The sequence below is a fragment of the Podarcis vaucheri genome, assembly GCF_965113315.1.
Source record: "Podarcis vaucheri genome assembly, chromosome: 17".
NCBI lineage: Eukaryota > Metazoa > Chordata > Lepidosauria > Squamata > Lacertidae > Podarcis > Podarcis vaucheri.
Genome location: NC_138755.1, coordinates 12,893,374 through 12,910,177, shown reverse-complemented (window position 1 = coordinate 12,910,177; position 16,804 = coordinate 12,893,374). Strand labels below are relative to the sequence as shown.

Genomic DNA, 16,804 nt, shown 5'->3' with positions numbered 1-16,804 from the left:
TTGCAAACCATGGTTTGCATGGAGCCAGGGTTCCCTCTATACCAGCTCTCTTGTTGTCTGTGCAGTCTGTTCGTGGACTATTAAGGTACTATCCAAGAAGGAACACCATACCATTTCCCTGTTCAAAGCAAGCTTCTACAAGAAAAAGATGAGTCTATGAACACTTCTAAAAGCTTATTATTCACAGGGAACTTTCTCTGAGTAGCTACCTATGGGAAGTACCAACTCTGGAAATTATTCCCTACAGTGAACAACTATCTAATTGATATTGCTGCCCAAGTAGCAATTTTAACACAAAGGTAAAGGGACCCCTGACCATTAGGTCCAGTCGTGGACGACTCTGGGGTTGCGGCGCTCATCTCGCTCTATAGGCCGAGAGAGCCAGCATACAGCTTCCGGGTCATGTGGCCAGCATGACTAAGCTGCTTCTGGCGAACCAGAGCAACGCACAGAAACGCCGTTTACCTTCCTGCCGGAGCGGTACCTATTTATCTACTTGCACTTTGACATGCTTTCGAACTGCTAGGTTGGCAGGAGCAGGGACCGAGCAACAGGAGCTCATCCCGTCGCGGGGATTCGAACCGCCAACCTTCTGATTGGGAAGTCCTAGGCTCTGTGGTTTAACCCACAGCGCCACCCGCATCCCTAATTTTAACATATCCAGATATAAAAAAATATTTCTCTCTCACTTGAATCAACCTCATTGCATGACAACAATTTCAGCAAAACTTATGTGGCTGTTTGCTTATCAGTATCATGCCAAATAATGCATGTGATTATGTTATTTTTATTGGGTTGTATCCAATGAAGTCATCCCATTTGGACAAGGACTTCTGCTTATGCAACAGGATTTCCTCTTTCCTGTTTGTATGTGATGTCAGTAAAAGGTTTGATGATTATGATGATTTCCTCTTCCTGTATGGAACCCCTCACATCTTTTCTGGGGGTTCATCCAACACCATGGAACAGATTTGGGGGGCATGGTTATGAAGGTTAGGAAAGATATTTTGCTGAGAACCACTGCCAGTCAAAATAGACATTTCCAATCTACAGCAAGCAATGGCTTGATTCAGTTTAAGGTAGCTTTAGCTGCTCAATTGTTCTTTCATGAGGTTAACTCTTGACTTTGACTGTCCTTATTCCAAGTCCTTTTCATGTGTAGCTACAAGGAACTACCGTATTTTTCGCCCCATAAGACGCACCGGCCCATAAGACGCACCTAGATTTTTTGGGGGGGGAAATAAAGGGGGAAAAAATTATTTCCCCCCCAGGTGCCCTGCGCTACACCAGGAGCTTGGGGCGTGCGGAGCTCAGCGCGCCCCAAGCTTCTGCGTGCCGGCAAGGTCTCCGCTAGCGTGGGAGAGCCGGGCGCCTCTTCCAGGGCTAGCGGACCCCTGCGCTAATCCAGGAGCTTGGGGCGAGCTGAGCTCAGCGCGCCCCAAGCTTCTAGGTGCGCGCAAGCAGTCCGCTGCCGCCCCAAGCCTCGCGCACCCGGTGGGACCTCCTGCCGGGTGCGCGAGGCTTGCAGACACTCGCCCGAAGCAGGGGGAGCCCTCCCGAGGGCTCCCCGTGCTTCGGGCGACAGGCTGCGGCCCCAAGCCTCGCGCACCCGGTGGGACCTCCTGCCGGGCGCGCGAGGCTTGCAGGCATTCGCCCCATAAGACGCACCCCGATTTCCCCTTCATTTTTGGAGGGGAAAAAGTGCGTCTTATGGGGCGAAAAATACGGTATCTCTCTACACATATTCCCAAAGGCAGCATGTATGTGCTTATAATATTAGTTTCAACAGGAATGCCTCACCTGATCTCCCTGCTGTTGAAGACTAGATGTTGTAGGCTGCTGTGATGAAAACTGGGATAGCTGCTGCTGTTGTTGCTGGAGAGGATTGAAAATCAGTGAGCCACCTGGAAGCTAATAGGTTTAAAGACAAGGGAGGGATAGGTCAGTTTGCCTCATTCTCCTATGATAAGCTACATCATAACCAAGACAGAGATGACATTTAATATTCTTTGAAAATTTCATTTATGGCTTCACAAAAAATTAGTGTTGCTGTTTTCAAGACTGGTGTCAGCAGGAAAGTACTTGCTACCATAGCACCCCTCCTAATGAAGTCCCCTCCTCCATTTCAACAAAATTTGGGGGATTCTAGTGTGGTGCATCTAGATCAAAATCACAACCAGGAAAGAAACCAAAAGCAAAGAAAACAAAGTATGTTTTGAGCCACACACACAAAAGTCTAACCTGCTCACCCAGTCCACAATTCATTCTACTCATTTGGTCAGACTTGTATGTCCAGCCTAACCCCCCCCCCGCCCCCAAGAACCTGAATCTCTGCCAATAGCTGCAAAATTTGCACTTCGAGAAATGCTGGAAAGAGCATTTAACCTAGCTTGCTGAACTTCCCCTTCAACTGCTTCCCCCTATGCATTTTTTCTTGCGGAGTAAAGAAATATGTGTCAATCTGGCAGGAAAACAGCTGGGCAGAGGTGATTGCAAGGGCAGTGTGGCAGGTCCTATGAACTCACAACCTCCTGATTTGTAAATTTTTGATAGAGAACTATTCTGAGACCCAGGTCTCCAAAGAACAGGCAGTTCTAGTTTTGATGTCCTCAACGTTTCATGGCTATAGCATTCTTATCATTTGCTTTCCTATTGCTATACACCAAGGGAGACAGATAACCATCTGCATATGTGAAACTGAAATATTTTCAACAGCCTGGATGTTCTTAATTGTCAGTCAAGGCGGATGGAGCTATCTGAATTCACATCTAATATGCCCCTCCCAAAACCAGTATCAAAGAATTGATTTCCCAATCAATATAGAAAAATAGGACAACATACATCACCATACAATCTTACCTGTAGCAAATTCAAAGGGCGAAGGCCTGGAGCATTTTTTAAGCCAAAAGGGCCACCTGCTGAGATTAAGAGGATATAGTTACATCCAAACTAGAGGTAGAATTGTATTGCTGAGTAATAGTAAAACAACAGAAGCTGATAAAAGCAAAAATATTTCGCCCCTTTCGGATTAAACTAAAGCTTTTCTCAAAACTGTCTCATTGACTCAGCTAAAATTTAGAACAACAACAAAAGAGACAAAAAATCTGGTTATTAAATATATTCAGCAATACAATCTTAAGGCTCAGAAGAATGGTTGAGAGCATCTGCACTGAACCTCTCATATATTATCTGGTTTCAATGGACAGAACAATGGCACCCAAACTCTGAATCCAGTTCCTTCTCTCTGAAGTCTGGAGGACAGCAAGCATACAAATCATATATTTAATACTAATTTGATATATTTATACCCGATAGATCAAAATGTGTGTGGCAGCTTACAAATCACGGATCAATAAAACACCAAAAAAATCAGGAAATTATGGAATTTCATTATATTTGATTTTTATTCAGTTGTATGGTTTTATATTATTGTTGATGTAAGGTACTCTGCATCCTAACTTCTAAGGGGTTGTATGTAAAACTCTTAAATAAGTGAAGAAAGAAAACAAACTGCAACAGAGCAAAACTGAAGACTGCACAGTGACAGATAAAAGTGAAAAACTCTAAAAACAGCAGCCAATACCGTACCAATGCACCAAATTTAAATGTCTAGATAAGCAAGATTGATTTTACTTGGCACTGAATGCTCTGTTTAACAACTTGCACCGGGCAAACAAATCTAGAAAGGAAATTTGAGTAACTAGGTGCCATTACTAAAGGCCCACTATTTGGCAACAGCCTATCTAATCTCAGCAGATGGAGGAACACTGAGAAAGACCTGCTGTAAGTTACGTTATCATGCAAAGAGGAACCTGTCTTCTGGAATTTATTAAGATTTGACGTGGGCAAGAAGAAATGGTGAATAAAGAAAAAAAGGTAGCCAACATATACACATGAACTTCTTACAGTACAGTCGTACCTTGGAAGTCGAACTGAATCCGTTCTGGAAGTCCATTCAACTTCCAAAACTTTCAGAAACCAAAGTGTGGCTTCTGATAGGCTACAGGAAGCTCTTGCAGCCAATCGGAAGCTGTGTTGGATGATTGGCTTCCAAAAATATTTCGCAAACCGGAACAGTCACTTCTGGGTTTGCGGCATTCGGGAGCCAAAACGTTCGATAACTAAGCTGTTCGAAAACCAAGGAACGACCGTATTTAGGAGATTCAGTCACATGGCATAAAGGGATTTTCCCAAAGTCCTGGAGATGGCTAATTCACATGCTATCAATTGTAACCAGAAGTAATTTCTAATTTTTTATCGCTGACTACATGGGTCATTAATGAGCCAATCAACTACTGCATTCAATTTTTCCATGACTTTTCCCGTTATAGTGGAAGTAGTCCCACACTGTGCCATTCCCATTCAATCAAGATGGAATTTCCTACTGACCTGGCTGGGAGGAGGGTTGCACTGCAGCAGGCAGCACACTTGGCACCAGGCCTCCGGATGGTAAAATGCCACTTAGGTTGAGGCCTGCAGGGGTTATTGCACTAGTACTACACCCCAGCATGGAGTTTGAGCCGCTCATCAATGTCTGCGCTCCACTGTGGAAATGAGCAAGCATGAGACCAGAATGTCGTAAAACAGCACAAAGTACCGTTTTTGGTATCCAATAAATTAATAATAATAATAATAATAATAATAATAATAATAATAATAATAATAAAATTATTTATACCCCACCCTCTCCAGCCAAGGCCGGGCTCAGGGCGGCTAACAACCAATAATAAAAACAAGTTGAATGAATACAACTTAAAAACAAGATTAAAATACAACATTACAACATTAAAATGCAGCCTCATCACAGGAGGAGAAAGAAAAAAGAAAGAGGGGGAGGGAATCAAATTGACTCCAAGCCAAAGGCCAGGCGGAACAACTCTGTCTTACAGGCCCTGCAGAAAGAAATCAGATCCTGCAGGGTCCTGGTCTCAGGAGACAGAGCTTTCCACCAGGCTGGAGCCAGTGTTGAAAAGGCCCTGGCTCTGGTTGAGGCTAATCTGACTTCCTTAGGGCCCGGGACCTCTAGGGTGTTGCTATATATGGACCTTAAGGTCCTCTGTGGGGCATACGCGGAGAGGCGGTCCGGTAGGTACGAGGGTCCTAAGCCATGAAGGGCTTTAAAGGTCAAAACCAGCACCTGAAATCTGACCCTGTACTCCACTGGGAGCCAGTGCAGCTGGAAAAGCACTGAGTGAATATGCTTTTGCATCATTAGGGTTGAGGTTATATAGTTCAATCCCCAGCGGATTTTATTATGTCTTATTACTCAGAAAAAAATATGTACTGAAACTTGCAAGTAAAATTTGCTGCTCTAAAATACACAAGTCGAAATGGGTCCATTTCTCCACACTGTCTAGATGCCATCGTTTAGTTAGACCAGGGTTTCCCATACTTGGGTCTCCAGCTGTTTTTGGACTACAATTCCTATCATCCCTAACCACTGGTCCTGCTAGCTAGGGATGATGGGAGTTGTAGTCCAAAAACAGATGGAGACCCCAGTTTGGGAAACCCTGGTTTAGACATTCTCACAGTGCTGCATAAACTCTTCCACATTAGGGAGCATATGAAAAAGTGCCTAAAACACAACAACGACAGTGAGAATAATGCTGAAATGAACCATTTATTCATTATTAATATAATTATTTCCAATATTTCAATACAGATTGTAAATAGCGCCCCCATCTAATACCTCTAGACTTCCCATCTCTTCCCTCCGTGACATCCTATCTACTTGTTACGCTGCATATCCTCTTTAACCACCCTATTTCATTCTAGTCTTTCTCTTGGTTGTTAATTATGCTGCTCATAGATCTTTTTTCTTTTTCTTTTTGCAAATCATCTTTATTGGTTTCTTTTAAGTTACATTCATAGAATCACATTACAACATCTCAGTTCTCCTATGACTAAACTTATATTTCTAAATAATAATAAACAAAACAAAAACAAAAATTTGTGCTTATCGACATTTGGTTCGTTTGTCTCTTTAAGTAATCTACCCTCAGCTGTGTCTCATCCTGATCTCTGACTTTTGTCATTATGCTGGCTAATTCTATGTATGCAATCAACTTATTTTGCCACTCGTCTTTAGGGGAAATTGCTTGTTCTTTCCACTTTTCACGTGTAATAGCTAACTTTAAGCTCTCAAATCTAACAAGGAATGACGTCTCCAAGCTAAGCAAAAACTGAAGCTTTTAGCAATTCTTTGCTTTTTGCTGCAAATCCACATACCGTATTTTTCGCTCTATAAGATGCACCAGACCACAAGACGCACCTAGTTTTTGGAGGAGGAAACAAGAAAAAAAATATTCTGAATCGCAGAAGCCAGAACAGCAAAATTGCTGCGCAGTGAAAGCAGCAATCCCTCTTGCTGTTCTGGCTTCTGGGATAGCTGCGCAGCCTGCATTCGCTCCATAAGACGCACACACATTTCCCCTTACTTTTTAGGAGGGAAAAAGTGAGTCTTATAGAGCAAAAAATACGGTAATTATGGTTATCTTTTAATACTTAAGAACGCAGCGCATAAAGCGTTCACTTTCACAGGCAGGGAGCCGGCGAGGGTTGGCAAGCCCTTATCGAGCCTGGCGTTGTGTCATCAGCACAGCATAATTCTGGGGCAAAATGACTGTAACAATCAAGAAGTGTGAAGCGCCGTAGACAAAAAACCAACTTACCACACAGAGCCCACTACATTGATGAAATTAAGTCCTGCAGAGTTTGCCATGACCTGGTTGGAGGAGGTTCCTGTAGTAACGGACGTTACCATGGTGGAAAGAGGAATGGTCATTACAGGCAGTGCCTGGCTCAGAGACATGTGCTGCTGAGCAAACGGGGAGAGCAAGGTGGGCTGAGGGGCGAAGCCTGAATCGTGGGGAGTAGGGGAGGCAGAATGGGTAATCAGAGTTGAGCTCTGAGCGTCAGAAGGGTGTGGGGTCGATGAAAGGGTGCTGGTTGGAGTAGGAGTAGATGGCTTAGGAGTTCCAGACCCTGCTCATTGAGAAAAATAAAAAGCACTAGTTTGTTATAAAAGGCCAGTCCTTTTGTAAAATAAGGTTCGCGGAATCTCACTTAGCTCTGATAGCTTGCTCCAGTTTAAAAAAAAATAAATAAAAATCAGCGAAACGCAAGGGTTAGTAATTGCTGTTAATTACAGGTGTGCACAAACAATATCATTAGGCTTAATCCTGCAAATGAACGCCAATGCTGCATTTCCCTATTAAATCGTTCTAACACTAACGATACACTTATGCAACTGCTATGAACGTTTTGAGAGCTACCTTTAAACAAAGCATTTTGCTTGCCAAAAATATAGGCATTCAGCACATGTAATAGAACATCTGCGTCATAAAACAAAGAAAAACAGATCTGAACAAAAAACACAGACTATGATCAAACTGGGGCGGGGGGAACAGGACAAATAGTTATCGGTAACCAGCTTGCTTAATTTAGGCCTAATTTGCAAAGGAAGGAAGGAAGCATTGCTTGTGGCAGAAAACAAACACTTGTGTGTTTTAAAGCATAAATTTGGCATGATGACATCATATCAATGGAATGAAAACAAAAAAACCAAAGCTCTTGAGGTGTTTTCGTTTTATGTTTTGTTTTTTTTAGCTTTCATGTCCTGCAGAAAGAAAGGAAAGAAATGTGAATGTCCAGAAGCTGTGAGCAAAGCCTTATTTACAGCAACAACTGTGTGCAACAGATTTATACAATTACTGCTAGCAACATAAAAAGAAGGGAGAGGGTTGTGTGAATCAAACTGTTGGAAAATTTATCAAAGCTTCCTTAAAGGTTTTCTTTGTGCAAAACAGGAAGGCAGAAAAATGACACCTTTTGAGCCACCCAGACAATTTTAGATTATGCCACACTCAAGCGACAGGACATTGTGCAGCAGACTAACGAACGGAGCAGGCACCTATGAGCTATTCTTACCAATTCCCTCTTTCTCGCCTTACGAGCTACTATCTATTGAGACATGTAACTATTTCAAAAGTAGGTAAAAATCCACAGCGATGCAGTGATTCTGTCCCAAAATTAAAACTTGGCTGCCACTCAACTGAGTAAACACTTAGCAAAATGGTGTTGTCTTGAAATGATTCTTACATTTTCATCATCAGCAATGATTTGTAAAACGATATAGGAGTGTTTTAAAAAATCAGTTTGTAGTTTATTGTATCACCACCTCAAGACTGATCATGTTATTTACATACACAGAGATACAACTGCACCGTATTTGACGACATTTAAGAAGTTTTAGCTGCTTTTAAAAAAATGCAAATTTAAGGAGGCATTAAACGAGCTACTGTTTATACACTAGCAGAAAGGGCTGCACTTTGGGAGCTTCTACAGTCACATTAATTATCAGGCTGTGTCAAAGCGAGGGACCAGTGCTTCTTGCATAAAACGGAATAGAACGTATACACAAACGGTGCATACATATATTTATACAGAGAAACGAGTACAGTTACAGCAAACGAAGTACATACAGTACATACAGCCTGCCTTAAGTGATGCAAACTTTATACACAATCTAGGGTACAATGGACATTTAGATTCTCCAATCAGCTGGTTAGGAAGTTTATAGCACGAGAAGCCTAGGAAGACTTAATGGACAATTTAGGGCGGGACTCACTTTGTGACGAGCTTGCAGGAGACATGGCGGTTGGAGAAAGCATGCTCAGTTGATTCAGATCCAGAGACTGCTTCCGAGACACGCTGGGAGGCTTGGGAGGAGGAGGAGTTGGGGATTTTAGGTGGCCACTTGACTGCTGTGAACTAAAAATGTTACCTGAAAAAGCACAAATAATCCATGTTACGTTCTGTGAACCAACACCAGAAAAGAGTTACCCTATTTTTCGCTCCATAAGGTGCACTGGATCATAAGGCGCACCTAGTTTTTAGAGGGGGAAATCAAGGCTTTTTTTTTAAAAAAAAAAAAAGTTCCCCCCACCCCCAGCCCCAAAGAGCAGCCTGTCCACTTCTCCCAGAGCTTCTCGGGGCTGCTGGGGGAAGCCCAGGTCCCCCCCCCCCAAAGAGCAAAGAAGCCAAGACAGCGAGCGGGATCTATCCAGCCTATCAGTCCAAGGTCACGTACAGCAGATGAGGTGGCTGCACAAAAAGTATGATGGTTGCGAGATCATGTTGCAAGACGCAAGTGACTAGGGGGGAAGTGGGTGGACACCTTAACTGGGAGCACCTTTTCTCTGAGATGGATTCTTTGTTCTTGAGCTGTGATCATTAAAATCTCTTTTGGATTAAGACAAATTTTAAGTAAGTCTCTAATTTTAAGTTAGAGACTTTTAAGTTAGTCTCTAATTTTAGTAAGAGACTAATTTTGCTTTGTTCTGCTTATCCATGGCCAAAGGGAGGTAGGAAGCCGTTTTCTCGAAGCCTGACTACACCTCATTTCCCAATGGAAGGGGTATCTGCCAGTCTATTCAGAGGGCAGACTCTTCCCAATCAAAACTGCTGCCAAGGAGGGCATGACGGCGGTTTAAAACAAGGGGACTTTGTTCCTCGAGCAGATTTAGCAAGGTAGGTACCTTAATAAAAGCTGATGAGGTTGGCCGTTGCTACTGTATTGCAACAGAAGGTAAAAAGATGAGCAAGGCAAATTTATAAATGTATTTGGACACTGAGAAACAAAAAAAGGGAAAGCACAGCCAGGTTTACTCTCTCAAAGATATGAAGTAATTGAAACAAAGGAGAAACAAAGGGGTAGGAAAGCTGAAGCTAATGCAAATATATTTCACATCTGGCAACCAATGCGCCTTTTTGGTTTCAGATAGTACCGTATTTTTCACCCCATAGGGCGCACTTAGTTTTTTGGGGGAAGGGAATAAAGAAAAAAAAATATATTTCCGACCCCAGCCCCCAGAACAGGCTGCTATCCGCAAGCCTAGGGAGCCCGGCAGGAAGTCATGCCGGTCTCCCCAGGCTTACGGATATATGCCCGGATATATGTCCGAAGCAGGCAGCTCTCCGGAAGCCTTGGGAGACCGATGGGAACTCCCGCAGGCTCCCAAGGCTTGCGGATAGCTTCCTGAAGCCTGGAGAGTGAGAGGGGTCGGTGCGCACCGACCCCTCTCGCTCTCCAGGCTTCAGCGAAAGCCTGCATTCGCCCCATAGGACACACACACATTTCCCCTTCATTTTTGGAGGTGAAAAAGTGTGTCCTATGGGGCGAAAAATACGGTACATGGGTAGATAAGTCTAAAAAGCCCAGGACACAAGTTTTCACAGCTCTCTAGCAGCTTTGGGGGCTCACTTACCAGAAGTAATATATTTAGAGTTAACTGTGGAAGAGTATATTCGATTCTGATCAAACTAAGTCTCCTTGAGCAAAATATACATCAGGAGGCTTAGTTTGGCCAGAATCGAGTAATACACCTCCAAACACTAAACATATTGCTTCTGGTAAATGAGTCACCATAGCCGCTAGAGAGCCGTGAAAATTTGTGTCCTGGGCTTTTTAGACTTGCTTACTATCTGAAAGCAAAGGGGAACACTGGCTGCCAGATGTGATGTTTTCTGCTCTCTTATCCTACTATTTATTTTTTTAAAAAAACCAACAATTACCTGAAGAGCTACTTCCTGAACTTGAAGGTAGTTTGATGGGAGGTGGTCGATGCTTCACACCTTTCCCCAGCACTGAAGACTGAATATAGCCTGACACACTCTCAGGCTGCTAGAAGCAAAACAAAACAACAACAACCCTTCTTACTAGATGTCAACCTTTTCTTCCAGCTTTCATCCTTTTTCGTTCTTCCCTTTCTCAATTTGACAGGAGAACGAACACCCGCATTCCTAATTTTTGATTCTGTAAAACACCGGTCCCTAATTCACTGGTACCTCTATTTTAAGACTAGTTCCCGGCATTCCACCCAACTCTCCCAACATTCTGAAAACGTTTCAGACTGCTCAGGAAACAGGACAGGGCGTTGGGTTATGCTGGCTGGGGCTGATTTGGTTCTATCACACAAATTACTGGGGTTGTACTTGAAGATGTAATTAAAAGGGGCCAAAATTTCACCAGTGAACAGATATAGCCCTATCTTCGTGGCTCTCGTGAATATCGGGAAAAGCAGAGCCTTAAGATAGAAGAAAGTGGATGGGGCAAAAGCCAAGCAGTTAAAAAGTCCGGGGGTGGTGGTGATTGTCCCTGTTGTGTAAACTTGAGATTAAATGGAATCCTATGGAATCACTGCATTTTTTAAAGAGTTACAAAGGTGTCATTTCATTCATTCATTAATAACTTACTTCCATTTCCTTCCCAGGAGAGAGCTGGCTTAGATGGACAGATCCGCAGGAGTTGTGAAGCATTTTCACTGGGCATTTAGCTTCGTTTTGAACTAGCTCCTGGTACTGATTGACTACTCTGTAACGTAACATTAAGCAGAGGTCATTCATGAGATCACATAAGTACTAGTAGGTGAAGGCGTCTCCAGAACCAAAACAATGCAGAGGCTTCTATATTCTTGCATTTTCTCTATTCATTACTTCCAATCAGCAAATTATGGAACCGAAGTAAAAGACCATACCAAAGACGCAACGATAATTAAAGTGACATGAGCAGATTTTACTCAATTTTTTCAAATTCTGTTTTACAAATACAGTCTCATTTGGCACCCTCTTCTACCAAGCTCAATATTTATTTTGAGAAGCAGATGGGGTTGGGATAGTACAAAAAGCAGCACAATGAGGAGGTGCACGCAAAACAAAGAAAGACAACCAGGGGATGGATGAGCACGGTAACATGTAGAGGATGAAACTCTTCCGTGAACACTGAAGGTTTTTTTTAAAAAATAAACCAACAGAATCACATAACCATAGAGTTGGAAGGGGCCACGGGGGTCATCTAGTCCAACCCCCTGCAATGCAGAAATCTTTTGCCCAACATGGGACTCAAACCCACCACCCTGAAGTTAAGGGTCTGATGCTCTACAAACTGAGCTATCAGAGATTCCTTTTGTTTCTAAACACCGTGCTGAAACCATTAAGGGCTAGAGAAAATAAGAGCGTTTGGATTATGTGCATGTTGTTTTTCCAAATTCTGTAAAAAAATAAAAACCCTCAGGCTGTCATGCAGAAATCAACCAGCAATAACCACGGAAGCTAGTCTATTGATAACTATTGATCTAAAACCAGGATTGGAAAATGGTGGCCCTCCAGATGTTGCAAGACTACAACTCCCATCATCCCTGACCACTGCCCATGCTGAGGCTGACACGAGTTGGAGCCCTGCAACATTTGAAGGGCTGGCCTCATGGCACTGAGTTCTTAGATCTCAGGAACAGAATTCATTCTGAAGAAGAGGACAAAGAAAATGGAGGGTTGCTATCAATCGAAGACTACGGCAGGAGCAAAAGTCTTGCCATAGAGGTGGCGGTTAGTTGCAGGCATCTTCCACGTAGCTGATCTGGGAGCAGGAGAATAGGCGCTCAAAGCACACTGCTAAAGGGTGCAGACTGTTCAGGGATAAAAGCTTGCTAGTGAGCAAGGGTATACATTCAAGTATGAAAGGAGGATGGAACAGAAAACAAACACAGCTCGGAAAGCTGCCTAATAAGATTCTGCAGGAGAACTCAGTTCTTAGCAAAACAAGAAATATCTAAAGAGAGACAATAAATGACTAATGAAGTTAGCATTGCATAATTAAAGGAACAGCAGCCAGGTTCCATTACAGGAGTACGATTAGATGACAAATTGCCTTGCCTTATTAGAGGGATGAAATTTCGCCCTCCCCAGAATTGCAGTAACAAAAGGGTTTCAGTAATATGTAAGAAATATTTCAGCTACAGGACACAAAGAAGAGTGAAAGATGCTTTGGCGACTTTCACCTAGTACCACCAGGAGTCCCTTTGAAAATAAATAAATGTACATATACTGTTAGTATAAAAGTGTGAGTAATGCCCATGGAAGTGTGAGCTGGAGGAAGCTGACTTTTCTACCTCTTCCTCCCCTTGACTGGCCAATAAAAAGCTTATTTCTTTCCTAAGGGTCTCCTTCTGATATTTAGGGATTCCCCCTTCCCCCAGACCAAGCACGTTTCATTTCCCAGGACTTCCTACTCTTGAGAGCGGCTTTTCAGTGAGCAGGTAAGCAAGAGAGGGCCCCAAAGTCAGCTTCTGCCAGTCCCTTTCCATGGGATCTCCTTCCATGGATCCAGCCCAAAGTGTTCCAACAGCAAAGTTGGGAAATAAACTCGGAAAATGCAGGTCAGATGGACCAATGTTAATTCTAGCGCTAAGTAGCATGAATGGAAAATACTGAATCACAAAGCATGAATCACAAAAATACTGATGAACCCCTTACCTTTCTGCCTCTGTCTTTGAGCCAATAAGAAAACTGTAGGGGACACAATACAGGAATTAAAGATTTGTTTAAGGCAAAAAGAAGAGTTGACATACATCTGATCAGTCGAGGTGGACACTATTATAAAGCAAGTGTGGACTAATGCTTAGAGTTTAATTAGAGCGTTGATAAGGACTGTAAATTTGGGGAACTATTTGTTGGGATTTTTGACTACGTGCAATTCTGTGCAGCTTCACACAGAGTCAATTAAGAGTTGGCCGACAGCCAAGATGACTGAGCAGAGAGGAGTTACCTGCCTGGAGATATGGAAGCCTGGAAACAGCTTCTCCATTGGTTAAGGTCTCACACAGGCATAATGATTTATGACCTTACTGACTGGAATGTTTGCTGTTGGTCAGTGTGGTGTTCTGAGAGCCGCTTGGAGTTTGTTAAGAGAGTACTAGTTAAGATCAGTGTATCTGTTCTTGTATATACAGTGGTACCTCAGGTTAAGTACTTAATTCGTTCCGGAGGTCCGTTCTTAACCTGAAACTGTTCTTAACCTAAAGCACCACTTTAGCTAATGGGGCCTCCTGCTGCTGCCGCACCGCCAGAGCACGATTTCTGTTCTTATCCTGAAGCAAAGTTCTTAACCTGAAGCACTATTTCTGGGTTAGCAGAGTCTGTAACCTGAAGCGTATGTAACCTGAAGCGTATGTAACCCGAAGTACCACTGTAGTAACTTGTAGAGTCTGCTGTAAATAATAAACACCTATAAGTAACCAAGTTACTAGTAGCAGCATTTGTTCCTGCTTCGTCCATCCTGCCTGCAACTGATTGCTTTCTGGAACTCTGCGTATGCTCTGCTAAGGTCTGGCTAAGGTCCTGCAACAGGTCAAGTTTGCAAAACACCAATACTATTCAACTAGATATTTGGGCTAGCACTAACACAATGGGGCTTTGCCCCTTGCCCCCCTGCCCCCCCATACCACCCCCAAACCTGTTCTGGAGGGTTGGGCAAACCCCAGACCAGAATTAGGGGGAGCTCAGGGAGAGGAGAGGAGCAAAACATTCCACTGCTCAGGAGAAATCCTTGCGCTGGTGGAACATTCTGCATTCTACATTCAATATAGCACATTAGTCCAAATTCCCACTCAGCCCTGAAGTTCGCACAGTGACCTTGGGGAAGTCACCATCTTTCAGCCAAACGTTTTTCATGGCGGGTGGAGAGACAGACAGAGAAGCATGTACATCGCCTTGAGAACAGACGCAATATAAATGGAATAAATAAAACGACTATTAGTCATTGCTGCAAATGGAAGCTTCTTTATATTCAGAAGCTGTGTATTTCAAAATATTAGATACTGGGAATGAGCAACAGGGGAAGGTCTGTTGCCTTGAGGCTCAGCTTGACTGTACCAGAGATTTTTGTCAGAGCACTTTTGGAAAAGAATACTGGGCTGCAAGGTCTAACTCAGTATGGCTCCTGTGCTGAAGGAGCTGGCTAGCTGTCTTCCTGCACTAATCCTCATTTCTTCACTAACTCAAACAGTAACAGGTAAAATTTATTTTTCTGAAAAACAAAGAAATGCCATTTTCTATAAATCCACATAAATGTGTCCAAAATGATAATACGTGTTTTTCTCCAAAATTTAAGATGAAGGCCACTTACTGTGATGGAATTGTTGAGCTCTCATTGTCTTCGTCATTTTTAATCATTTGTATTTTACCATAGTATAATGGATTTCCCAACGACTGAAAAATGGTCAGTTTTGTTTTCTGAAGGTGACTGCCAACTTCGCATTCGAAGACATAATCATCTTTTATTTCCTGTCAAAGAGAGAAATATTGATACAAGCAGACCATTTCAAAAGATCCCTCCAATTCACAGATTAAAAGGAGACAAACCGCTGGAGAGCCCTTGAGAGAAGAGGCAGGGTGTACATTTTTAAATTTTGCTTCCAAGTTAATTCTAGAGGAAGAATAACAGAATACAGAATTATAGAGTTGGAAGAGACAACCCAAAGGTCATCTGGTCCATCCCCCAGCGATGCAAGAATCTCAACAAGCGGTCCCCCATCCAATGTGAAACCATCCTTGTCCCTGCTTAGCTTTGCAAATATGCTAGCAGTTTTATTGCTGCACCAGAGTATCAGTGCCTTTAGGCCTGTCTCCAAATGAGTTCCAAATGGGCCACTATTTGAGCAGTTTCAGGGAGCAGAGGAAAGCAGCTATGGTAATGAGCTGCAAGAGAACTCTTGCCAGGTGACATCCTTCTGGCCATGGTACAGCAATAGGTAACCAAACAAACCCCTGTGTTGCAAAGAAAACGTCAGCAATGTCTAGGCAACATGATGACCATGTACACACGCAATAGGCAATCTTTATAGAATTCCTTCAAACCATAACAAGTACAAAATGAAATCTTTAGTCTCAAAGTCTCTGAAAATCTTTAAATGAAGCGAGGTACCAGACTTTGTAGTCACATTATTACATAAGCGCTGTTCCACAGCATTTGATATTTTCATTTACATACATTCATTCGAAATAAGATGGGTTTATGAAGCAATTCTAGATCCTCCCACCACGCTGACGAAGAATTCTACGAAACAGTAGTCAACATCCGGAATCACTGTTCAGTATTGGACATCATATTTGCTGAATACACAAAGCTTCACAGCTTGTCTTTCATCGTACAAAGTCTGGTACCTCGCTTCATTTAAAGATTTTCAGAGACTTTGAGACTATGAGACTAAAGACTTCATTTTGTACTTGTTATGGTACTTGTTATGGTTTGAAGGAATTCTATAAAGATTGTCTATTGCGTATGTACATGGTCATCGTATTGCCTAGACATTGCTGAGGTGACATTCTTTGCTGGCTGCAAAGTTGCCACCCAAGTTAACCACACAGCTAAGTGAAGCTACAAATGTCCATGCCTTTTGTAAGAGTCTACCCTACTGCTTCTGTCCCAATACTGAAGAGAAGAACTTGTTCTGCAGCTCAGATAGAGACCTGTATGCTTCTAATCTCATCAGTTTCATATTCAGCAAAGACTTAAAACTTCCTCCTCCTTGCTGGGTTTCTGAACCCAAACAGCAGAAAGGCAGTTCTGCTCCGAGAGGGTTTCATTGTGCGTACAAGGCACATTCAATATAGGCTAACAATTTGGGCAAAGGAAAAATCCTTGTCTACCCAGTTTGTCTATCAATTTCAACGAATCTGCACCAACTTTGGGTATCACCACAATAATGTACTGAGGAAAAAACAACAAAAATGGGGGGGGGAGAGATCTAACAACCTAACAACAAAAATATAGGATTCACGATACGGGCGGAAAGTCGTTATTTTCCCCACCCTGATTTTGAGAAGCTGCTGAGGACAGTCTAATGGTTTCAGTTTCTCATTCATTTCAATAGGGGCAAATCAAATCCCTGAGTTAAACTGTATTTTTAAAAAACTGAGAAGGGATGGTGGTAGAAATGAAACAACACAGAGCAACTGACCACATAAT

General features: G+C 42.7%; 1 protein-coding gene across 8 annotated transcripts in view; it reads right to left on the bottom strand.

Annotated features, from left to right (window-relative positions):
* The window catches only part of SUPT20H (SPT20 homolog, SAGA complex component), a 37,452-nt gene that overhangs the window by 3,150 nt on the left and 17,498 nt on the right, over positions 1-16,804 (bottom strand). For 5 of the 8 annotated variants that reach the window (XM_082204696.1, XM_082204691.1, XM_082204693.1 and 2 more), the window contains exons 14-22: positions 14,963-15,120; positions 13,312-13,344; positions 11,257-11,374; positions 10,576-10,684; positions 8,630-8,785; positions 6,672-6,984; positions 4,390-4,544; positions 2,860-2,918; positions 1,801-1,911 (exon numbers count right to left, since the gene is read on the bottom strand). In XM_082204696.1, coding sequence (XP_082060822.1) covers positions 1,801-1,911; positions 2,860-2,918; positions 4,390-4,544; positions 6,672-6,984; positions 8,630-8,785; positions 10,576-10,684; positions 11,257-11,374; positions 13,312-13,344; positions 14,963-15,120 — 1,212 coding nt within the window. The remainder of the gene's footprint in view (positions 1-1,800; positions 1,912-2,859; positions 2,919-4,389; positions 4,545-6,671; positions 6,985-8,629; positions 8,786-10,575; positions 10,685-11,256; positions 11,375-13,311; positions 13,345-14,962; positions 15,121-16,804) is intronic. The other 3 variants (XM_082204692.1, XM_082204697.1, XM_082204698.1) reach the window with 3 other exon arrangements.